This window comes from Stomoxys calcitrans, chromosome 5 (assembly GCF_963082655.1).
Source record: "Stomoxys calcitrans chromosome 5, idStoCalc2.1, whole genome shotgun sequence".
In the NCBI taxonomy this organism is placed as follows: Eukaryota; Metazoa; Arthropoda; class Insecta; order Diptera; family Muscidae; genus Stomoxys; species Stomoxys calcitrans.
The window spans coordinates 147,361,141-147,387,698 of record NC_081556.1 but is presented as its reverse complement, the minus strand read 5'-3'; the positions used below and the strand labels follow the sequence as shown (position 1 = coordinate 147,387,698).

Here is a 26,558-nt window from a genome sequence, read left to right as displayed (position 1 = left end):
GAAAACACATCAGGTATTGAAAACAATTAAAAAACATTTCAAGAAAATGATTTGTCCTAAATTCTTTCAGGATGCAATTTGTATGAGTATGGAAAAATTGAAAGCGGTCATCATAAAACAATCGCCTGCTGTGTGTCATTAAAACTGAATAAAGTACGCGAAGCATTTTTCCACACACGAAGTGGGCATGTTAAGCAAAATGTAAAACAGGTAAAACTTTATAATTTCTATGAAAAGATGCTCAAATTTTTATAATCTCCTTCAGTGATGCTCCTGTATGCAAATTCTGCCTCATTATAATTGTCCGGACAGACACAAACAAATACCTGGAATCGACAACAAAAGGGACCAATGACATTTGTGTCCGCAAGAAGCAAAAGGAAATAATGTGTGGCACCAAACAAACCGTGTCCATTATGAGCGGTGGCAAATGTCTCACACAACTGGTATAAGAATTAAGGTGGCACAAATGCAATTTTGACAACATAAGCCGGCAAAACGAATCATCACCCAAGTCGTATTCACGTTATTGGTACCAATTGTGTTCAACATTGATGGCAAGGGAATACAAAAATCATAAAGGAGGAAACTCTAACCAATTGGAAAAATATCTACATGTGTCCATCAACGCGTACAAACAGCACCATAAAATCAGCAAAAAAATTGTTTATGACCGGTAGCCTGCTGTCCAAAATAATGCTCTGTGGAAAAAGGATTCAAATATGTCATATACTTATTTAGCCCAAAGTGGCAACGACAACAACTGATATGGATGGGTTGTGTGAGTCCTGGAAGTCAAGTAGGATGCTAACTAATGAAATGGATATGAACAATAAGGTCAGGAGGATCTACATGGAAATTTAAGATAAGTCTCATGAAATATCATTATAAAATTAATATACTAATGTCTTTTTTCTCTTTACAGGTAAATTATTTAAACTTCATACTAAAGTCCCTTTTCCTCTTTCTAGGTCCTTCAATCGCAACGGTTACCGGCAAAAAAAAATCTCTACAACAATGGAATAATCACAATGAATGACAACTCTAACTCCTCGTACGTCCTGTGGTGAAAATACTAAAATCTTGGTGAGACCTTATTAAAATAAGTCCGATTAGAATTACGTACATAGACCCTAGTGGACAGGTAGTCTTGCACTCTACTGTCGTAAATGTTGCGCGTGCATAACACCAATGCGATTTCCTTTTAAGTCCTCAATTTCATATTGGCTGTTACCAACCCTCGCCCTAATGCGACATTTAAGCCATTGTCTGCATAATTTCGCGTTTATACCTTTGGTAAAGTTGCTTTGCCTAAAACTTTTTCGGAACACCTCTTGTCCTGGTTTAAATACTATCTCTCGACTTCTCCTATTATACGACTTTACATTCCTTTCATAAGCGTCATGCATCTTTTCCTTTAGCCTCTTGTGTAGGATTTGCATCTGGTTAGTCTTAGGTAGAATGAACATATCGCCATCTTCCAATGAGTTCAGTTTTCTAAGAATTTCGTATGCATCCGCATGTGTTACCATGTTGTAGCCAGTTAGAGCAAAGTACGGGGATATTCCCAAAGACGCATGTATGGTTGACCTCAACGTACATTCAATTTTGGAAAGTTTCTCATCCCATTTGGATTGGTCGTCATCCAGGTAGCTCCGTATGCTGCTCAGTATTGTCTGGTTGACCCTTTCGCTAGCGTTGGCCTGTGGTGCATGTATGGCTGTGCGCACGTGTCTTATGCCAAACATTTGCAAAAGGTCTTTGAATGACTCAGAGGTAAACTGCTTACCATTATCGGAGTGAATCACCTCAGGTACTCCGAACTTATGGAAAACCTCATCAATGAGAAACGCATTCACCAGTTTCGTTGTCGCCTTTTGCATGGCCTTTAATAAAACAAATTTGGTCTTGTGGTCTAAAACGATAAAAATATAAGTTTTGCCAGATTTTGTCCTCGGATACGGGCCTAGAAAATCGATATATATGCGTTGAAAGGGCCTTTGTGTTATAAATTCATTCCCCATGGGTGGTCTGAGAATTTGTTTAGGCGGTTTTGTTTCTTTGCATACATCGCAATTTCGGACAAAATCTCTAATTTGTGTTGTCATAGAGGGCCAATAGAAAAACTCTCGTATATTGTGCAAAGTCTTTGCAATGCCGCCGTGGAATGTATTATGTTCATGGGCTTTTCTAATAATCTCTGCAGTCAATCCCTCAGGTAGCCATATCTTCCAGCAATCATCTTCATTTTCTACATCGTTGCGGTTAAATTTCACCCTTTTATACACAATGCCCTCTTTGACCTTCAAATCTGGTAGTCTGTCGCCGTTTTGTTCAATTGTGTCGATAAGAGCTAAATACTGTTGATTCTTAAATTCCTCTGAATCAAAATTGAGAATGCCAGTCTGATCATGTGCTATTTCTTCCATATCCAACCTGGACAACATATCAGGGACTATATTCATAGAACCTTTACGATGTTCAATCGTAAATCGGTACCCCTGGAGTTTCAAACTCCACCTGGCGAGTCGACCATTTAAGTCATGTTGTCTCATCAGCCATTGCAAGCTGGAATGGTCAGTGATCACTGTGAATTCCATTAGCTCTATGTATTGCCTGAATCGTTCAATGGCTAGTATTACGGCAAGACATTCTTTTTCCGTTGTCGAGTAATTCTTTTGTGCGGTGTTAAGCTTCTTCGAGAAGTACTCGATCGGGTGCTCACCTTCTTCATTATCTTTCTGGAAGAGCACGGCACCAATACCAACATCTGAAGCATCACATTGCACATAAAATGGCCTTTCGAAATCTGGACTAGTTAGAACAGGGCTAGAGACTAGACGTAATTTTAGTTCTTCGAAAGATTTCAAAGCATTCGGAGTCAAAACAAATTTAGATGATTTCTTTAGTGTATCAGTAATCGGTGCTGTCAGAGTCGAAAAGTCAGGGATGAACCTGCGGTACCATCCAACTGTTCCAAGGAACTTTCTCACGTCCTTTTGGGTTCTTGGTGGCTTAATGCCCATTATTGCCTCTATCTTGCCAGGATCAGGTTTCAATTTTCCAGCTCCCACGATGTATCCTAGGTATCTTAGTTCCCTGTAACAGAACTTGGACTTTTCCATATTGATAGTCAGGCCAGCAGCCGTCAGTCTGTTTCCCACAATAGCCAGCATCTCTAGGTGAACGTCAAAATTTGGTGATACCACTAAAAGATCATCAAGGTACACAAACACTCGGTCTTTCAACTCTGAAGGAATCACCTTGTCCATCAATCGACACATTCGTTGAGCTGCATTGCACAGTCCGAAAGGCATTACCTTGAATTGATAATGTGGCCTTCCCTGGACTGTGAATGCAGTCAACGGTCGACTTGATTCCTCCAGAGGAATTTGCCAAAATGCGTCCTTGAGATCAATAGCCGAAATATAGTGTGTATCACCCAATCTCGACAATAACCCATCAATGTTGGGCAAGGGATACGCATCTTTTCGTGTGACCTTGTTCAATTCCCTAGCGTCTAGGCATAGCCGGTTCTTGCCAGGCTTCATAACCAATGTCACGCGATTATTCCACTCGGAATTCTGTGCCTCCTCTATCACATCGAGTTCTATCATCCTGTCAAGCTCCTCATACATCAGCCTTTGTACGGCTGGACTAACCGGAAAGTAGCGCATCTTCTTCGGTGCAGCATTGCCCACATCAATTCTGTGTGTCTCTAGCCGCGTCTTTCCTAAACCGAATGTAGTATAACACCTAAATGATAATTTTGCGTTCTCCAAACGCATGGTTTGTCCAATATCCAATTGATGTGTCTTAGTCTCTGTAGGATAGTCAATTTCATTGATGAATTTATTCTCTCTCTGAATCCGAATTCCTAATTTACCCCAAATATCATAACCTAGAATCAGGGATTGTTTCAAATTAGGTACCAAATAGAACAAAACCTCTTGGCGAATATCTCCACACTCAACAGTGAGTTTAACCTTCCCAATAATCTGCTCATCTTGTCCATTTGCTGTCTGTATAAATGATTTGAAATTGAGTATTGAAACATTCATCTTCTTTAGACTCTCCAAACAGTTCTTGCCCAGACAACTTATTGAAGCACCACTATCCATTAGGCCTCTAAACTCAACACCATTCAATTTAACATCCAGGTATGGTCTCACGTCTCCTTCTGTGCCTATGCATGTAGATGCTATCTCCCTTCTTTCCTTTTTTCGTCTAGCATGAGCTGTCCTTGCCTTCGAAACTCTCTTGCTAACAGGTAAAAAATCTTTGAAAATTTGGTCTCGTTTCTGATTGTAAATGTGCAAACGCTGTTCATATGGAATGAGTACTTTCAATCCTCTTGCTGCCGTATCTTGTGTCGTCTTAATTATGTTGTTGGATGAATTCGCAGGTAGATTTGTTGGCTGAAATGGCACAACTACTGGGTCTGGCTTTGTTTCGAACATGTCAGCCCAGTCCTTTGCATGTTCCTTGTGGAGTTTCCCAAGCATTTAGGGCATTTGGGCGATGTAACACCATCGAACCCACATTTGAAACAAAAAATATTCCTCTGTTCGGTAGGGCAATCTATAAACGAATGGCCTAGCATTTTGCAATTCCAACAAGTCAATTGCTTAGTAGTAGTTGGTGTTTGTTGTAGTGCCTCCACCTCCTGGTGATAATGTTCCTGTTCCGTTTCGTAGTAGTCCAGTTCGTGTACACGTCTAAAGTTCTGTTGCTGTTGCCGGAATGGTGCACGTTTCGCTATATTTCTCTCTGCCCTTTTGCACTCTTCTAAAAGTTCCTCAATGGTCTCGATATCCTTAGGATAAACTAACTGCATCAAACCGTCTTTAAGATTGTCCTTAATTATCCTAACTATCTCATACTCGTGGATCTGCACACGCATCTGATTCCTCAACTTAACCACTTCAGTAATAAATGAGTCAGCCGTTTCTGATGGCAATTGCCTTCGCTCCATCATCCTGCGTTGAATTTCGAAGTCGCTCTCGAAATTCCTAAACTTCTTGATTAAATGGTATTTCAGATGATCCCACTGACAATAAGGGTTCTGCTGACGAAACTCCCATATCCAGTCATAAGCACGTCCTGTCAAAAAGTGGTGAAATCCCTTAACAAAAATGTCCCACGGACAATTATAATCTATCCTAAGCGATTCCGCTCTAAATACAAAATCCTCCACACTGACATTCTTCGATGTGCCGTCGAATCTCAACCCCCACTTCTGTAACTGTAAAGGGGTCATAGGTTTATAACCCAATGACAAATTCTGATTCACATATTGTGTGTGCCCACCACGGTAAAAATCAGGGTTAGGTTGTTGCTGGTTAGGTAGTCCTGCATCCTGCTGTTGTCTTGATCGTTGTCCATGAAAACTCGCGTCTTGTTGGTATGACTGTGCATTGAATCGCGGTTGTGAATGGTGTTGTCCCTCGTGACCGTTCCTATTGTGGTCATTGTTCAATGTGCTATTAACATGAGAGTCTAATGAATTCCGAATAGCCTGTGGAATCATTACGGCTAAGTTCTGTTCTATCGATCTCATCATGCTAGCCTGAGCGGCCCCTACAGACGCATCTACGTAATCCCGTAAACTCATACCACCTATGTTAGCTCTAACATCAGGGTTTACGTTCTCCTCTACTGTCGGTAATCTTTGATCTTGTCTCGACATCCTCGCAAACTCCCTCCTTATCTCCTGTGCAGTGATACTACTATATTCAGGAGTAGGTATGGTACTCGGTGTCCCTGGTGACGATGTAGTTCGTGGGCCAAGCTCCCAAGGAAACGACAATGACATTAATGGAACTATACGGTTCTGTGACATATAACTTAAGAGATAATAAAAATATATAAGAAGACACACTGTAGGTAAGAGATAATTTAGCAGTAGGGTAACTATTATCCCGTCCCGTGCCTGCCGTTCTCGAAGAGCCCCTTCTTGAAGAACGGCGAAAACTCGGCGAGGGTCTTTCGAGTGAGGCCGGGCGCTCCGGGGCCTTCGTAGATCGGACACTGGGGTATTCTCGAACAGACGACAAAGAGGCGTCGCAAGTAGAGCTCCAGCAAACGGCGACGGTGCTTTGCCACAGCCTCGCTGTTAGAGGCAAATAGCTCTCTTCGAGGAAAAGGTAATGCAGCAATCTTGGATTATCTTTACCAAATTCAAATTGTATTTAAAAATCGACACAAAAACTAATAAATATACTGCTATATAGCGTTATCAATTTATGATTTTTGATACGACAACAAAACAATCAATTTTGATAAATGGCCCAATATTCGATAAGATCTTGAATCGTTGCTACACAGCATGGTACTAAATGATACCTTCTGGGACACCGATCCAAGTCGAATTCTCCTATTAAGGCTTTGGCTATGGGATATAGAATTTTAAAGGCTCGAATGTTGGGCGCCAAAATGTAACAACCTCTTTAATTTGGTTGAGCGGGAACGGTACGACGGTCTTGGCTGCGGCTTAGCTCGCCGGATGGGGAGGTTCTTTTTCCGCTGAGGCTTCACATTTAAATTTAGTTCGTACCAAGATATATTTATAAAACGGAAGATATTATGTTACTAGGAAATGGCAAGTTTGAACAAAAAGGAAACGGAAATCAAAGTTATCAGCTCTTTCGTTTCTCTATGTGTACCCTTGTCACCCATTATTCGAATTCGTTTCCAAATTTCTCGTATCATAAAAGACTTTGGTGTTGTGTCTTCAAAGGCGACCCACCCCTTATGACTTTTCAGTCATCCATGGTATTTTCTATGCTTTTCATTGTAATGAAAATACCCCTTATCGAGCTTTAACCCACTTTTACATTTCCACTACATTCTCAGCCTTTCCGTATATTATCAATACATATTGTTATAATTGATTACATTACAAATTTTTAATTTTTATTATAAAACAAATTAATATATTTATATAGATCTAATTGAAATTCATTATTGCTTAATTTTTAAATTATAAAAAAAATCAGTTGGTTTCTGTCTTATAATAGCTTTGTTCGATGACATATATTAACATATTTTTAATTTGATTTTCTTTCTTTCCTATTCTAATATATATATGCATATATGTATTATTAAATATTCTGCTTTGTATTTTTGTATGTTTTTTTTTTTTTTTTTGTCTAACCACTTAAAAGAAAATATAATATAATATAATATATATAATCAGGATTCACTGAATAAGGTTAAGCTAAGCGATCAGCCGATATACTTTTTTTTTAATATTTGGCAGTACTTGGCATTGAGGATGTCAACTTGTTCTCTTTTTACATTCATTCTTTGTTTACGTTTTCTCCTATATGATGACATTTTCAATCGTCAGATTTGACATCCTTAATGATGTTTATGGGGCCTATCCACTTTGTGTTTTGCATGTGACCTAACCTTCTATTAGTGAATCCTGATATATAATATATAATTTTCATATATTTCCTTTAGAAAGAAGTGGAGTAGGAAACAAATAAAAAAAAAACATCTTTCTAAAGAAGATATATGTGATTTTTCTTTTTTTTTTTATAGATTATAGATTTTATAGGTATATGTACATAAGTTTATGTGTTTCTGTTTTTAGTTGTTTTACTTTCTCATGATATTTTTTTTTTTAATAGTTCCTAAAAATAAATCTGTCTTTTTATAACTTTCGTTATCGTTATATTTCTGTATGTTCTTTCATTTCTTTGAATATTAATAATTATTATTATCTTTTTCCTTTTTTTTTTTTTTGTTTAGGATCCAAATTTGGTCGAAGAATGGTAATTTTTTTGGATTTTTTTTTTTTTTTAGTTTTTCTTGATAATGATATAATCGACAAGCCAAAGACAAACACAATTAGGTGTATGAATACTACGTGAATCTTACTGTGCTGTTGCCAACTCTGTCTTATGAATTTATGGGGGCTTCAATGTGGAACGTTTGTGACTTGGGGTGCACCCTCAGGTCAGAAGTACTGTACAAGCGTGAGCACGTTTGTGGCCAGAAATGAAGATGGTGCAGGTATGGGATTCCTATTTCACCAAGAGGAAAACAAATTACAAATAGGTCTAACAAAATGCAATCAAATGAAATTCAAGGACTGTATGCCCCAGTAATGTAATGTACCTACCCTATGACCATGATTTAAACAATTTAACGAATTGCAAATGGCTTAATATGCCGTTTCACGTGGACAACTAACAAATTTTATTTAAAAAAAATTACAAGTTAATACTTTTGAAAATATTTAAAGTATATTTTTTTTATAAATAGCGATAAATATTTTAACCAAATAATCGCAATTTGCGTTGCCCCTATTTCATACATAATCAAATTATATACATTAAAATGTGGCTGCACATGGTCATGGGTTAAAACGGTACCTTAGCACTACTCCACTGACTATTTCCAATTCTATCAAGGCAAAATTGTCACACTCACACATTTCATAAAATGTTCAAGATTTAGAATTTCAATTAAATTTTCCTTTTTTCTGTACACATAATTACCAAATCTTGAACTTTTTTTATCAATTGTCACTCACTTACCTTCTAATTCCATAAAAAAAATCAAGAAAAAAAAGAAATTTATTGCCACCACTAAATAAAAACTATTTCACTGCCGGAGCCAATTTTTTTAATGATGTAGTCAGCACACAAGTTCAAAAGGAAAAGGATGAACTCAATCAATCATTCTCTCAAATCAGTTGTCAATCTAAGAAAAAAATGGAAATTTTTCATTGGAAAACACGCGTTAACTCTGGCTCTCTCGTCCTATTAATGACATCCCCTCTCTGAAAAGTGATAGTTTGCCAGACCCTGGCCGTTGAGATCCAACTCTGTCTTAGCATCATGTGTTCCCATCTCTGTTCATCTGTCAAATGCGAAATTGGCAGGCCAAACATTAAAATAAAAAAAATAAGTAAAAACCGAAGCAGCTAAAAAAATGTCCCTAATAAAATATAAAAAATATTGGGATATTGGCAACAAGATGCAGCCGTCACATAAGGCTCTATCACACGACATGTTCTTGTCTAATGACAGGTCACTTTAGGTGTGCCAAAATTGTCAATTTACATATGATTAATCAGTTTTGCTATAACACTAGTATGTTATTTTTGTACGAACTAACCTAAAAATGTGAGCAAAACCTGATTTTTTTTATGGCTACAAAAAAGTTGAAGAAGCTGGAGAAAGCTGTTAAAATCATAAAGTTGTGAAAATAATTTAATTTGGGTTGCTTTCATTCAACTGATAACAAAAACAGCTGATTTCATTATGTTTTTTGTCAGAAGGAAAAGAGCTATGCTCTAATCGAAAAAATAATAGTGCTATTTTGAAAAGCGATTTTCATGTACTAGTTTCATTCGTATTCTATTAACAATAACAAAGTTTTGCATGTCATAAGAGAAGAACATGTAGTGTGATGGCACCTTTAAGCTGCCATTAGACGATAAGACACATGAGAATACATGCCGGCATTATAAATAGCTCTCTTCGTATTCGACGTACATAAGACAAGTCTTATAAAAACAGAAAGTGACAGCTCATATGACATATCCTATCGTCTAATGGCTGCTTTATACATAGAACTCAGTACCACTTCTGCGGAATGTGTTCCCATTTTCTTCGTCACCATTTTGTATAATGCGTTTTGATAGTTGCTCGGGGAAAAAGTCGAAGTCAGTACTAGGCTTAGTAGTGCATGCTTAGATGTACTGAAAAGAATTCCAGTGCAATAACAATAACGGTGGTTTTCCCCTTCTATTGCTGGCAACATTTGTTAGTTACTATGCCATGCATAGAAGCATGTAAAAATGTCTCTCCAAAGAGGTGTCGCACTGTGGATCGTCGTTCGTATTCGGCCATTTGAGCTTAAAACTTGAATAGGACAGCACTCATTGATATGTGAGAAGTCTGTCCATGTTCTTTAATGGAATGTTCACTGGTAAATTTGCATTTGCGTTTGCACCCTATAGTAATCTCTTATATGTAAAGGACCCTTTATATCTAAGCTTCCTTTTAGTTTTCTAGGTCGTAAAAATACAACCATGCGTTTTTGGCAAACCGTCGACCAACTCAGCTTTTTTGTACGCCGTTACCAATTTTCTGTCATTAATTCTGCTATTACTGGCTTATAGCTTTTTGTGTGAAACGGTTTAATATATTGATTTGGTTTTTGGTTTGATTTGAATTTGCAATCCGTTAATCAATCCGTTCACTAAGGTATGACAGGGACATTAGTTTTCTCTCTCTTTCTCTCATGCTAACGAGTGATTTGCACGACATTTTACAAATTGTGCGGATTTGACAACATAAATTCACAGGAATTGATACTCTGAAATCGACTAAGTTATCAATTTCAAATGAATGCCGCCTTCGACGTCGTTAGAGGGAGAGAGAAAGAGAGACCTCTTATCTCTGTCGCACATACCCTGTCCTATCGTCATTATCGCCTTAGTCTGCAATTCGTCTCCAATTGCTACCAATACAACACCAGCCAGCAATCTTCTAGCCTGTGAATATTTGGTAGCAGCCTCCAACGACCTCGTAAAACGGTTAAAACAGTTTAATAATATAGTTAATAATAATACAAATCGATAACATTAAAAAAACATCAAAAAAATACATAAAGAGAACATAAAAAACAAGTTACAAATTACAAAATCAGGCAGGAAAAAAAAGTGCAGTGAAAAAGTAAGGCAGAGAAAGAGAGACGGAGACAGAGATAGATATATGTATGTGTATATGTGGTGGTAATTAAGGTATACTCTCTTGTTTTTGGGAGAGCGAAAGCAAAAAGTCGTATTCAATCTCTGGCACAGTGGGTGACGAGTAGAGAGCATAACAATGGAGTCTGATTAGATGAGGGGGGTTGTTGGTGGTAGCGGTGCGGTGTGGGTGGTTGTTTATTCATAAGTAAAGTGTTCCACAAGACCCAAGTAAATGTATATCTTGGCCAAAAGTAAATAAATATGCAGAAAAGGAACTCAATGCTAAGTGACAATTCCATGGGCGAAATATGTACAAATTTAGGAGCTATATGTGTTTAGCCAAAATAATTAAAATTGATTTAATGGAATCCAATTGCTATATGAATTTGTATGTGTGTGTTCTATGGAGTGAAAGCGTTATTTTGTTTGGTTTTCATCTGTTTGAAGAGGGGGAGAGAGTGAGAGAGTCCAGCACACGCCACCTTGCGTCCGAGTTCAAAGCCTGGTATGGTCCGTAATGCAAGCAAAGATTTCATCATGTCATGCTTCGTCAAAGATGCTTTAAGCTAAATGGGACATAAATCGGTCTTTGATCAGGGTGGTGACTACCTCCTCCCGTTTGTTATATGTATATGAATACGAATTCGAATACATCAATGTGGTTTTGTTTTTCCTGAAGGGGTCCAACGACCCCTTCTCGTCTTATTTATTATTATTATATTAAGAGAATTATTAAAATGTGAGATAATATAAAACCAAATTGCTTACTTTTTACGTTCTTAGCATTTTCGAACATGGAAAAAAAATTTTCTTATAAGTGAATTTATGAACACGTGCTAGATAGGATAGCCTTGTATAGCTTTTGTCTTTCCTGCTGCATATTATTAAAAAGCAAATTAAAAAGTCAATGTTTAAGGTACAAAGGATAAGCATCCGACGAATACGCTCTGCAACACCTGTTGTCTTCCTTCTAACGTGAAGAAAAAGCATTTGAGTCGAAGCTACTTAATTTGTCGACAAATTTCAAACACCTTGTTGGAGTAATGTGGAGTAAAAATTCTCCAACTAATGATTAAGTTTCTTTTCAAATGATTTTGCTTTTCTTGAGATATACAATAGGCTTGGACAGCTTGTATCAATAGTCGATATATACATAGACCACTATATAGTAGCAATAGAAACAAACTGCATCTTAGATACTTGAAAGTCTATAGCTATCGAAAGCATTCAATAACAGATGATAACAAGCTATGGTGGCAACCGAAAAAGTTGCTTTGAATGGCCTGATCATTCCGGCTAATGGTTGCCAGTAGTCCGTTCTGTTTATCCAATTAACCATAGTCCCTGGATGGCTTGTGTAGCGGTTATATTTAACGGCTCCAAGCAACAAATTATCCGATAGAATTAAATAGTTCAAAAACAAACGGATGAGCCACCCTCTTTTAGATCGTATGTTAAGTACATATTGCCGGATAAAACTAGTCATTAGACTATAAACAAATAAATGTTTTTGTTATATTTAAAATGCTGTAATAAACCCATTTAATTCTAAACAATTTCTATTGTCTTTTTAGACCGTAACATAAACATCAATCACAAGCAGCAAACAAAGCAAACTTAAAGAAGTTGAACTTTTTTTATTGGCCTACCGCATCAGGATAAACTGCTAGCTTTTCCTAAGGCCGGTTTGAAAGCCCTCATCAAAATTCTCGGCATAAATAGCAACTCGATTTACAGCGCTTTAATAAACACACAACACAATATAAACAAGCTAAGCCGTACAACTACACAAACAGCAACAACACAAAACAGAAATCTGCCGATTATGTTCGTTAACTCAATGACGTTCCGTGGAAATCCGGCTGCGAGCCATCACTACCACCAGCAGCAGTCGGCTCTAAACCATCATGCATCTCTGGCAGCAGCAAATGAAAAGGTTTGTATGTTCTAGGATAAAAACGGTTTTGAATTAATGCTGGCTTTTGATAAATCCAAAATCGGGAATTTTTTTTAATATTTTGTGATATTAACAGTAGCAGCAACAATTTTTGCTGTTATTTATTGCAATACTTCGAGAACTACCGTAAATGTATATATACACAGGTATTTGCTATAAAAAGTTTGGAAATAAATATTATTTCAATGTTTTTAAAAAGTTGCCAGCAAGCTTGTCGATTCATACAAGAAGATTCTTAACGATTCGATTTTCGATATATCAAGATCAATCGATATTATGAGGAAAAATCTGATTTCGATTAGTAAATTAAACTTTGACCTACACATCCGTAGCAAAGGAATGCAATGAAACTGTTCATTTGTAAAATATGGTCTACCCTTCAATCGCTCTTAAAATATCATACATTTTCAGGTATTTTGTTCTTCAGTGTATGTTTTTATAGAAAATCGTGATATTGTAAATATTTAGCTATAAGGATTTTGCTTGCTTGGTAGGGTATATCCAAAGCTACATATATAGTTAACAACTTCTAGGTAAATGATTGAATCTTAGCACAAAGACAAGAGAGAACCTTCAATCGTAACGTAAAGATTTTTTGAATGACTGAATTACCCTTTAGATATAAAGGGTCATAGACGCTAATTTTATATTTACATCCTTAGATTCTATGTTTATATCAATAACATTACTTCGGACACATTTTTCATAAACTGCTATAAGAACGCTTTTTATCTTTGAGCTAAGAATTGATGGAGGAAGTTCCCTGTTTCGTTAAGTAAAAATACTACCAAATGTTGCCAGCATTAGTGAGAAGATTAAACTACATGAATTTACACTAACATATATGCCACGTCATTGACCGTTGACGCAATTTAAAACCCACGTTTTATTGAACAAAAAATGGGTTACTTTAAAAATGTACTTCCACTAACTTTTTTCTTTTCTCCATTTTGTTTTTCTAGTGTCCCGTTTTTATTGCACCCCATCATGCCAGCCAGCAGGCCCAATTGCACCATCCGGCTGCACACACTGGACAAGCCGGACCTTTAGGCCATCACCTAAGTGCCCACACTGGGCATCATGCGGCAGCTGCTAATAATAATTTAAATCATTTGGCCGGTAGCCATTTAAATCGTACACCTCATGCCCCCATGGGCTTGGGAACTGGAAATATTACTTCGATTTCTCCCCACCTATCTGCTGGGAGCACTTCCTCTGGCAGTGCTTCTAGTACCAATTCTCCCGATGGTGGTAAAATCTACATCAAAAACTTGGAACGTTCTATTGATAATAAGGCCATGTACGACACGTTCTCGGTCTTTGGCAACATACTCAATTGCAATGTGGCCAAGGATGAACATGGCAATTCTCGTGGCTATGGGTTTGTTCATTTCGATACAGAGGATGCCGCTCGTGTGGCTATTGAGAAAGTTAATGGAATGTTGTGTAACAACCAAAAGATTCATGTGGTTAAGTATATACCACGTCGTGATCGGGAACAGGAAAAGGCAACTCAATTCCGGAATTTATATGTAAAGAATTTCAACGAAGACTTTTCGGAACAACATATGAGAGAGATGTTTGAACCATTTGGTCGCATAACAAGCCACAAGGTAAGTCATACATACATTTGGCCACTACTCAATAAAGCGTGAGAAAATTTTTTTTATGAAAGAATTAAAATAATGACATGTCCACGTGCCATATTTGAGGCTAAAGATTTCTGCGTACTCGACATTTTAAAATTATTTATTTCCAGACCTATAAAAACTCCTTTTGGAGTAATAGTTGAAAATGTGCCCAAAATTTCTACATTTTGCATTTTATGCTATCTTTTGTTCTTTCCAATTCACATGTTATACAATCCCTATCCTTTTGTTCAAAGCTATTCTCGCTACGCAGCAAAATGATTCTCTGTGCTCTTGCGCACTGCATATTTCCTTGTTTCCAACTGCAATTAGTAATTGTATGAATCTGTATAGGATTTCTCTAAAATGTGTACTGTAATACAAATATGCTGAGTTCTTGTGTGTGTGTGCGTGAGTTTCGATGTGTAAGTATGTTGTGTTTGCTGTAAGGAATTGTAGTAACCCTGCAGACATTTCCTCCAACAACCCCCTTACATTGATTGACTGACTGACTGACGTTAGTTGGTTGACTGTTCTCTTTTTTCAAGAAACAAAAAAGAAAATGAAAACCAGTAAACTACATTAGGCAAGGAAGGCATGGTTTCTAGTGGGCTCCATTTGAATTTATAAACTTATTGCTTTGGATGACTGACTAGCACTAGAATTAGGGAAGGAAAACCTTGAACTCATATTGACTTCGTTTTGCTAGAGAGGTTTTACAAGCATGATGTTTGTGTGCAATTTAAACCAATAAAATTGGGTGTATGTTCGAGTCAACATTTGGTTTTCAGCACCTCGAAATATTTATATTAGGACAAATAGAGTGCAAGAATATTCTGTTTATCTGTCTGTCGAAGGCATGCAAACATCCAACAGAATAAAGCTATCCATTTAAGAAATTTCACAAGGTTCAAGTCATAAAGAATAGTAAAGGGAAACCCACAAAATATATATAATTGGGGAAACGAATGGCAGTTTGAAGGTTCCAAGCAAGGCATATTTAATAAGGTGGCCGCATCAGCACAGCTGATGGAATTTGATATGTCAAATCATTTTTGAATTCGCCTTATAAAAATTTAAGCTTCAAAATAAATATTTTATGAATTGATTTTTGAGTTTGTTGCCGTTTTGTTTCTTTCGCACCCGAAATAGATCCAAAAAGCGTTGAAGCACAAAGACAAAATTTACGGCGGTATAATGCCAGATATTAGAACGAAGAAGATAAGGAGCCAACTTGCATGACAATGGGGCCTAGGCGGGCTGAAGAAGTTCCCTCCAATCTGCCATTACAAGCCTCTATTGCAGTCAAAAATTGCGAAAGGACTATGTGCATAGAAATAATTTAGGAAAAAAGGAGTTCATATAGCCATAGTCATGCAATTGCAGGCCAGTTCCACAATAGGTGCTCAACCATCTATAACTCCTCTTCATCCCCACAAATCATGCGTAAGTCCGTTATGTGTCCAGCGCGACGTCAAAGTCCTGACATTGCGAAGCTTGTAAGGGCCCCTATCAGTAGTAAGAGCGCCAGCTCCACATGTAGTAGTGGTTCCCTGCACACAACAAGTTACCTCATATTGGTGAATAGAACCTTGGTTCCGAGTTGTAATAAGTGACACATGGGTTCCCATCTTATTTTCCATTTTATATACAATGTAAGCTACTTTCAAATCCATTTCATTTGGGCTAAATTTTTTATAAATTTTAGAGCTCTATGTTAACTCTTAACTATTTTTGGCCTACGATGGTGTGAGTAGCAAGACTGTGCGACTTGGCTATTGTAGTAGCTGGAAGTTTCCAGCCAAGTTGTCTGAGGCGTTATTCGTCTAGAATAGAATTTGTTGTTTTCAGTAGCTCATATAAGATTCTCTCGTTGGCGCCTGCCTTCAAAGGAGAAAATGTCCCATTAATATTTCTGTACTAAATTCAACATTTTGGAAAGGGCGAAAAGTACGGCCGTACTAAAGTTCATGCCATGTCTATGCATCTAAGCCGCGCTGAGGACAAACCTATCTAGAGCAAAACGGTCTAATTGAATGGTACACTTAATGCCTCTTGACACAGTGGCTAGACAAACTTCTGCGACCGGTGTCGTGAGGTTGAGGGGCATTTCTCTTTAGTCAAGCGGTTACGTTGCCAAACGTTTACGTTGCCATTAATACAATGCCCGATATCCCATGTATTGTGAATTTAATATTGCTATGTCGCTACTTGATATAAATGGTAATTTCTAAAGATTCTAAACGGATGATAACCATGTTGGCTCTGGGATGTACTGATCACTGTAGTGTGTATCAAGCAGAGATACCTGCAATCAAAGAAGTGGAAAATATAACGACCTATCGCCCTAAATGGTAAGGTAAGGTTGAAAAGTGGGTGCGGATATTAATCCGCCCCATGACACTATGGACCTACACCTAAGCTAGTAATCGGCTTGTTGTGAGCTCTACCTATAAATCCCTGTAGAAAGGAATCCTGAACTCTATAACCACACTCGACTGTTGAAGATCTCTCAGCAGAAAGTTTAAAAATAATATTATTTTTTACTTCCCATATAGGAGGCCACTGTGGGCAAAGAGTATTATGTCCGACTATGAGGTTGAACGCCTACGACCGAATTAAGGCGAGAACTTTACTTCTTATTGCTGGCGACATTTGAGTCGGCTGTAAAAGTGTCCCTTATCATTGAGCTTAAAACTTGAATCGGACAGCACTTATTAATAGATGAGAAGTTGGCCCCCTGTTTTTTAATGGAATGTTTATGGACAAATTTGCTTATGGTTATCTTGTAACGCCGGATACGCTTCATGGTGCGTGTTTTTGTCTTCGGCATTCAGGCTGTTAGTTGTGCGTGATGACGAACACGATGAGTGAGACATCTGTTATAGTTCCAGACGGGATCTCTACACTGGTGTTGAAAAACTTGGTTATACAGGCAGTCGACTACATGACACAGATCCTCAATCTGTCTCTGATCACTCTCATAGTTCCCAATGTCTGGAAAATGGGCAGTGTGATCCCACTACTGAAGCCTGGAAACGAACCGAGTAAAGAAGAGTCGTACATACCGATCTCTCCTCTCTCGCCAGTAACTAATACGCTTGAGATATTTCTGCTCCTGTGTCTTGTTGGAGAATTTCCATTTGCTGAGAACCAACACGGATTCCGATGCTATCACCAGGCATATTAACCATTGTCTAAATCGGCTAGGGCCATGCGATAGGATGGTCTTCGGAACCCTGAACCTTTCAAAATCCTTCGATACAATCAGTCATCCCAATTCCAAGCACTAAATATCTAAAAATAATTGATTTCACATTTGACAGCTCGCCCATGCCACTGCAACTTGTTACTTGGTCTGGAGTAGAAACAAAGTGGATAGGAATCGACTGCCCAGCGATCTAAAAAGGAGGATCTGCATGATCTAGAGCGTGTGATAAAGCGCTACAAGAAAGAACCTCTAGATCACTTGGCGTTTAAAGCGAGTCTATATAGCTTTCATACAGATAGGTTAGTAGAAGCAGTGAACAGCTAACGAGTGAATGTAGACCTTGGAGATCCCGCCACCTATTGCACGTGAAGAAGTTAGCCTCCCTCTGCAAACCACAGTAGTTCCGGCAGATGCAGCCGCCCCAACTACTAAAGACCTATAGATGACAGCGTTTTAGATGTATGTCTCGATCGTAACCAGATCCCTCTGGATGCACTGCAAATTAGTCGCAGATTTGCTAGCTTAGGATACTTAACAAAACCCAGCAGACGAATGTATGAGATCCAACACAAAACCCTCTTCAATCCCATGACGGCGGGATGTACGTACCGGATTGACCCGATGGAGTCCTTAATCGGCAAGGGCTGCCGCATCAATGTACAATACATTGTTACAACAACAAAAGTGTACGTGTTCGTCTTTTTTCGTCATGGAGGAGGCACATCCCGGAGTGCCTTCTCCACACGCTTCTGGTCCGTGCGGGGATTGAAAAGAATCTCGGACCCTGGTTCCGTTTGGTTTGCCAGAACCGCCTCCATCATCGGTCGGTGTCGGTGAGGTGTAACCGGTGCATGGAGTGGATACATTTCCGATCTTGCTCTGGCCTCACTTCACTACGGGAGTATAGTCATACTGGATATGTTATATGTTGCAAGGTGCTGTGCGAACATACGGGAGAGCGACCTCTCCCGTGTGGCAGTGACCCCTACATGGAGTGCATGGGGATAGCAGTCAGGTCTGGTACTGCCTAGATAGATCTATACAATATGTACATACTGCCGGTTGGTAGCTGTGTCCCGATAAATGGCAAACCTACAACCCCGACATAATTGGGTTACTATCTGACCATAATCGTCTAGTTCTAGGGGACTTTAATGCGCATCACACTTCATGGCATTGTCCCCTAGGTAACGACCAGCGTGGCAAAGCAGATTGAAGGCTCCACGTTTTGCACGGTGAATGAGGATGCCCCCACTAGGATTACGAGGAGGTGCAGCCAGACATTTTCATCATCATTGCCCTGATCTCCTGAGTGACGTATCATGGCAAGCCGTCTCTTTGGCTTCAGACCATAATTCTCAACATCGACCGACCACCCGACTTCATAACCTCTGAGCGCCGGAAGTTTATCAATCAGAACAAGGCCGATTGGGCTGACTTCAGTGAGTATACCAATCGCTGCTTCAGTGAACTGCCACCCCCCTTGGATCTGCTAGTGGCCGAGAGGAAAAAATCATTAACGACGCAGCCGCTCAATTTATACCAGCCGGTCGAATACCCCAAGTGCGGGCCACTTTCCCGGCGCAGGCAGTGGTACTCGCAGACGAGCGTGATGGGATTTATTGTATGGACCCCACTAACCCCAGAATCAGCGAGCTGAATCTGGAACTAACAACGAACATAAGCGGAATTTGTGGCTGGAACAGTTGGAGCAATGTAACTTAGACACCGGTATAGGCAAGCTGCGGTCTACTGTTAAGTCACTCTCGAACCCCACTTTTGGCGAAGTAACCACGACTGATCCGAAAAGATGCGCCAGGTTGTTCGACCGCCAATTTATTGTGTATCCCAAGAGTGACAGGGCAAGGAGGATAGCCATTCCCTTTATTCGTGGTCTCCGAGCCGATGGACAGCCATCACAATTTACGAATGTCATCCGTGGCGCCAAATCATCCAAGGCGTTAGGCACCGACGGAATCTCTACATTGATGTTGAAGAATCGGGATTTACCTGGAGTTGAGTACCTTACTACTGTCCTCAACCTGTCCTTGAACACTCTCAAATTGTAGTTCCCGATGTGTGGAAAATGTGCAGAGTGATCCCGCTACTGAAGCCTGGAAATGACCCGAGTTTGGGGGAGTCGTACAGACCGATCTCCCTTCTCTCACCAGTAGCAAAGACGCTTGAGGCATTACTCCTCCCGAGCCTCGTAGGAGAATTCGCCGAACATCAACATGGATTTCGAAGACAGCATAAAACAACAACAGCATTGCATGCCATCACCGCACACATTTGCCGTGGCTTCAATCAGCCTATGCCATGTGATAGGACGGTCCTCGTGACACTGGACCTATTGAAGGCATTCGACACGGTCAGCCATGCCAAACTATTTGAAGACATCGCCAACACGTCCCTCCAGCCAGGCCTGAAACGCATAGACCATCCAAATCATCATCTTGTGGATGAAGCCTTAAGGTAGATCTACATGATCTAGAGCGTAAGGTTCAGCGCTACAAGAGAGAACCTCTAGATCAACCGGCATATCAAGCAGGTCTAGACAACATTCATGCAGACACGGTAGCAGATGCCGTAAATGGCCAACGGGTGAATGTAGTCCTTAGAGAACGACTGCCTCCCGGCAAACCAGAGTAGTTCTGGCAGCCGCCTCAACTCCTATAGAGCGAGGATTGATGCCGGTGTGTAAGGTGTATGTCTCGATTGTAACCAGGGACCGCACGATACACGTCACCTGTTTAACTGCCCAGCCAGAACAACTCGACTCAGAACCAGATCCCTGTGGACGCACCCCATTTTAGTCGCAGAGTTCCTGGGTCTTGGCATTCAACAGAATCAAGCAGACGAAAGATAGAACACAACAAATTGCTACAACAACAACCTCTTAAGGTTAAGATTGGGTCACATTATCTTGAAGCTCCCAATTTGTGACCGTTGCCGTTTAGGTATTTATCCGAAGTATTAGCTCTGTAGTCCGGCATCGAGTAAGGTGAATTTTAAACTGCGTTGGCCTTTAGGTATTTTTATGGGCGGCTATTTTATTTATTTTATTTATTTATTTCATTTCATGCAATGCGAAGCCATCAGGCCTATAAATAATCACACTATGCATAAGACGTACTTTTTCTAACATAAGTTAAAAAACTACTCAATTAAAAATAAAAAACTCAAAAACTTAGAAAATGGAAAAAAATATTTAACCTATTTAACACTTTCTGAATCTAGATAAAACTAAATAACAAATAAAAAACAAATTACTAAAAATTATAAGCAGCAACTGATTAAAAAAAATCCTACTCAAAAAAGATCAACGTAATAAATTAAAAAAAATGATTAAAGCATAATAAAAATAGTAATACTTAAACCAAAATATACAAAAAAAAAATCACAATAATACTTTTGGCTTTGAAAACAAATTATCAAGAATTATAAATAAAAGAGCTTGAAAAAAAAATAATTAAAAAATATCACTTAACAAAAAAAAAAGATTTAAACAAAATGGAAAAAAATAAGTAATACTAAAATCAAAAAGTAAATAAATTACCAATAATACGCACGATAAAAACATTCCGTTAAAGTTGTTGGCAATTTGACACAAAAATTAAAAGCGCTGAAAGTGTAGACGAAGACGATTTGATAAAGATCTTGTTGACAAACTGAAATTCTTTAAATCCGTAGGCAAGGAGTTGTACAAACGTGCAACCCTTACAAAAAAAGTACTACTCAAAAAATTATCTACCCTCGGAAGAACCAACTGATTAGTTCTGGTAGAATGACAAAAATTAAATTCATTAACAAGAAAAATTGGAGACCGACATTTCAATAACTTAAAGAGAAACAAAAGCAAACGATAATTAACATACGACGGGAAATCACAACCGAGAAAACGACACACATAGGGAGTTATATGAACACGACGACCTACACCGTAAACAAAACGAATCATATTGTTAAAAGCGACCTGAATACGATGCATGCTCCCTTGCGACGCACTTGAGTACACCTCCAGACAATATAAAATGGCCGGCAAAACTAATGCATGCGCCAAACGCTCCCTCACAAAGAGCGGTAAATATAAACTCGTGGTATACAGGCTTCTTAAAGAAAAGTTAACCTTAGACACCACGGAACTAACGTGCCGATCAAACCGAAGCCTGTCATCCAGCTGAACACCAAGACAATCAATGCTTTGCACAAATTCAATATCTACATTATTGCCCTTTAGGTATTTTCCCGGCATTAAGTACAGGTGAATTTCAAACTGCGATCTTCAGTTAAGGGCGGCTATTGAATATGACCTACAAAGATTCAATAGTTGCCTGAAATATATTTATGCTAACAGTCATTTTTTAAGGATCTCCGCTTGATACCCACTACAGAAATTGCGTTACCTTCGTCATTGTAGCAGCATGTTGTTAGACCCTTTAAAGCCTATACCTTCTTTAACCGTGGTACACCAAAATGTCATTGTCAGTGAGTAGGGCGGGAGACAATGTGGATGCTCTCAGCCATGTAAATCTTCTCTATACAAGGATTTTGCTCGGCGATATTTCGTTCGGCCAAGCCCACATAGAGGAGGTTCCTCATCATTGAGCCATAACTTGGATCAGGCAGCACCCACTGAGGGGAGGCAAATCTCTTGTTTGTTAAAAAATTCGCTTCATCATGCAATTTTATTGATATTTATTATTTGTCTAAACTAACGATATACTTTTCTGCCTCTTTCCCTTTTTAGATAATGACTGATGAAGAAGGCCGCTCCAAGCGTTTTGGTTTTGTGGCTTTTGAAAATCCCCAATCGGCTCTGGCAGCTGTCATTGCATTGAATGGCAAACAATTGGGTGACAAGTACCTTTATGTGGCTCGAGCTTTAAGCAAAATCGAGCGTCAACAAGAAATCAATCGCAAATTGGAAGAACGCAAAAGACAGAAACCAGGTCAAGTATTTTATTACTAAAAACAACACGGCATACAGCATTTCTTCATGCGAAAGTTGAAAAAAAAGAGAAAAACAAAAACAAAAATCTTAATATTTATCTTAACAAAAAAACAAAAAAAAAAATAATAAAAACCAACATTAATATTTCACTATAACACACACTATGCAACAACACACTATACTTAAATGTATTGTAGAAATTTTAAACCCGATTAAAAACCATAAAATTTACAAAAGGAAAAACATGCAAACAAACAAAAAAAAACACATATGAATATTTTTGAAATCTAGAGTAAAGTTTTAAGGAATACAGAAAACAAAAATTACAACAAAAAAAAATACAACATATTGCTTAAATGTTAAATAATTGTAATAGTACTACTAAAAAGAAAACCACAAAAGAAGAACAACAAAAAAGAACAGAAAAGAAAAGAAAAACCTACACAACATAAGCTTTTTTAGAAAGGAAATAGAAGCAAAACATTTATTTCATTGTATTAATGAAAGGAGTGGAGCTCCTTATACACACACACTCTCACAGGATATTTTATGCACTTTTACGATGAATGCAAAAAAAATTATTTTCTCATACATTAAACAAAAACAAAAAATAAAATAAAAAAAAAAAAACAAAAACCAATAATGAAATGAAACCACAAAATAAACAAAAATCTATGAAAAAGAAGACAAAACAAAACAACCAACTAAGTTCAGAAAGAAACAAAAATTAGTTTATAATTTAACAAAACAAAAAGCAGAAAACAAAAAGAAATAAATGTATTAGCAAAAAGATTAAAACAAAAACAACTTTTTTAAGTATTACAATTTAAACAACAAAACAAAACAAGAAGTGGAAAAAATTTAATTATTTAGTAAAAACAACTGAAAGAAAAAAAGGAAAACATACATTATTATACATTTATATTGCTTATATTATAAGTCTTGGTTTAAAAAGTGAAAAACAAAAATTAAAAAAAAAAAAAAAACAATTTAGTAAACACACACCCACACACTAATATTATGTGTAGATAAAATTGCAAATTGCTTAAAATTGCAAATTCGATGGCAATTCTTTTTTTTTATTTTAAGAAAGTCCCTAGAATTCAAAACATACTCACATGCCACAACCCCCCCACACATAAACATAAACTTCTATCTATATACAAACCTATATACCACATACATAATGTAATTGAAATTGCAACAAACTATAAATGAAGATGGATTATTGATTGAGAGATTGCTTGAGTTGGAAATTGTCCCAATAATAATGCAAAGAAGGATATATAAAAAAAAATACAAAAAACAAAAACGAAAATAATAACGTGCAAATAATATTGCTTAGCAATTGTTCTTATAATTTTTCCTCATATATAGAGCGTTTGATAACAAAACAAAAAAAACTAACTTTCTCATTCATTTGCATAATTGATTCCATTCACAAGGAAATTGAAGAGAAATCCTATTTTGGATCTTGAATTTTATTCATAATTTTTGTAGTTGCCGACAATGCCGACACTTTATCAATCACCCCAACAGATATACAATACCAAACTAAACTCCAGAGATAGATGAACCCAAGGCCATCCTTCTGGTACGAAGGTGTTACTTAGGCTATCATCTGTTGTCGCGTTTGGTAAAAAATTCTATGCGAATTTGTTTTTTTATATATATATATATATATATGTATGTATTTTTTTTTGTTTCATTTGAAATTCTTTTATTTTTATTTTTTGATATTTTTTATACCCTATAATAGGCTGCCATCAAAATATATACAACAATTTTTCCCAACAATTGCATAAAGAAAAATGAAATAAAATTAAAAAAAGAAATACAATAAAATATTTTTTTTTTAATATTTGCTATTTTTTTTATATAGCAAACACGTAATTATTTAATCATTAGCAAGATAAATAAGTAAACCTACAACCTACACATAATACTACACACACCATCTACTCTACATACACTTACTTATATATTGAAATTTCATTAAATTAATAATACAATTATATTAAAAGAAAAGAAATTACAATTCACAATAAAGAAAAATATTGAACAAACAAAAATATGTAAAATTACGAAAGAATCTTAATAAACAAAAAATGCTTTTGCAAAAAGTGTTTAAAAATTATATTATAAAATAACCCCCCACGTGGTCATTAATTAAGCGAGAAAATTTTATTTTTCCCATTAGGGAACAGGGGGGCAAACTTCTTACATATCAAAGTGTGCTGTCCGATTCAAGTTTATGCTCAACGATTATTATAAAACGGAGGTGCCGGTTTATAGTCGCGATTTTGCCTTTTATAGTTTGTTCGGCTCGAGGCCAGGAAAACAATGTATTATAATCCAGTAGGTTAGTTTAGGTTAGGTTTAAGTGACAGTCTGCCATCAGACTCACTTAGACGTTTTCGTCCATTGTGATACCACAGGAACAGAAGAAGGAAGATGCCTTCTAGTTCCTACCGTTGAACCATCCAGATCGCTTTAAAAAGCCCAATAACTTGCGAATGTTCACATCCGCTAAATCAGACAGGTTCTCAAAGAAATGAGAACCTAAAGTGGAACTCCTTCTGACTGCTAGTGCGGGACACACGCGCATAAGGTATTCTATATAGTCTCTTCTTCTTCGATGTCCTCACAGCTTCTGCAAAATTCGTTGCTGGCAAACTTCAATCTGTCAGCATGTTTTCCGATTAGACAGTGACCTATCATGACGGACACAATGACTGAGACGTCTGTTCTAGCCAATGACAGCAAAGCAATAGACCTCTTCGAGTCTAGATTAGGCCACATAGTTTTGGAATGCTCACAGCCCCCTCTTTGAGACCATCTATCGTTCGTTGTTCTTCGGGCCTGGTCCTGAAAACTTAGCTTACATGTTGCTATAGGCATGCCCACAGATTCCAGTATCTCCGGAATGTGTAGGGTAGTTCCCAGTCTCGCAAGCTCATCCGCTTTACAATTCCCTGGGATATGTCTGTGGCCCGCCACCAAGAGCAGGTGAATTTTCTACTGTTCAGCCATCTCGTTGAGAGATCTGCGACATTCGAGGACGGTTTTTGTGTTCAGAAATACGGGATTTAATGGGTGCCTGGCTGTCTGAGAAGATATTTTTGCCAATCGTCGTAATGACATTATATCTAAGCCATTCCACCATTTCTTTAATTGCAAGGATCTCCACTTGATACACACTGCAGTGGTCGGGTAACCTTTTCGATATGACTAATTCTAGATCTTTAGAGTAAACCCAGTATTTGTAAACACTATTTTTTTCTAATCCGACTGTGCGTCACTTGTTTAACTACCCAGCTAAACCCACTCAATCCCATGGCAGCATCTTCCATCCTTAACAAATTCAAAGGAACGGTGTTGGGTTCATCGTAGCTCTCCGATGATGTCATCAAAACACTTAAGAAACCGATAATTGCTCTTTTCTTAGTGTCTGGAAGAATACAGTGTTTTAATTTTTCAAGGTTTTCCAAATAATTCCGGAAATTTTGCACTTACCTTCTAAAGTAGAGCACCCGACTTGAGGTATAATTACATTTGTCGAGTTTTCTGTACCTGAACACTAGCTGCTGCCATGAATATTCATTAATAAGGAAATAAAAATGAAACAAATTTAATAATTACCAATAAACAATATTTATACTTTTTTCCTTACCTCTGGCTTTTTGATACATTTTGGCGTTAGCTTTTGTATTTTAATGTAACGGCTGCTTTTCATAAAACAGCTGACCTTTACAAAACATCTGTTCAAAGTTGCAAATTTCTGCTGGCAAGAAAAGTCCCGGTACAGATTCTTTATTTTCTTACTGTCAAAATTTGCTCTCACTCGCGCTTTCTTCTGCTGGTAAATAAAGTACGCGAACGACTTCCAATAAAAATGTTTGCAAATTGCACAAGTTTTCGAGTTCTTGAACACAGCTAGTATCTGTTTTGAGGGATATGAGTTATTATTGCGAAGTTAATGCTTTAAAACGTTCTAAGGCATTGGTCTACAAATGTAATCGAGGAAATTATTGAGCAGACGACCTTGTAAGACTAGGACGACTGTACACGAATTTTTAAAAATTAGCTTATGC

At 37.7% G+C, this 26,558-nt stretch overlaps 1 protein-coding gene across 3 annotated transcripts; it reads left to right on the top strand.

The window, feature by feature from the left end:
* Positions 1-10,450: 10,450 nt before the first annotated feature.
* Positions 10,451-24,614, top strand: LOC106085196 (polyadenylate-binding protein). 3 transcript variants are annotated; one of them, XM_013249307.2, is made up of 4 exons: positions 10,451-10,558; positions 12,289-12,650; positions 13,634-14,284; positions 22,261-24,614. In XM_013249307.2, exons 2-4 carry the CDS (start codon positions 12,540-12,542, stop codon positions 22,480-22,482), a joined length of 984 nt encoding a protein of 327 aa, XP_013104761.1. In that variant the 5' UTR covers positions 10,451-10,558; positions 12,289-12,539; the 3' UTR covers positions 22,483-24,614. The 3 variants fall into 3 exon arrangements, with proteins under 3 accessions (XP_013104761.1, XP_013104759.1, XP_013104758.1); XM_013249305.2 differs by having other exon boundaries at positions 10,464-10,697; XM_013249304.2 differs by having other exon boundaries at positions 10,464-10,738.
* The last annotated feature ends 1,944 nt before the right edge of the window (positions 24,615-26,558 follow it).

What these genes read in the sequence shown, in the direction of transcription:
- LOC106085196 (XM_013249307.2), top strand. Translation starts at nt 12,540, where the DNA reads ATGTTCGTTAACTCAATGACGTTCCGTGGAAATCCGGCTGCGAGCCAT. An exon ending in TGGCAGCAGCAAATGAAAAG is followed by an intron (nt 12,651 to 13,633) that starts GTTTGTATGTTC and finishes TTGTTTTTCTAG; the next exon opens with TGTCCCGTTTTTATTGCACC. An exon ending in GTCGCATAACAAGCCACAAG is followed by an intron (nt 14,285 to 22,260) that starts GTAAGTCATACA and finishes TTCCCTTTTTAG; the next exon opens with ATAATGACTGATGAAGAAGG.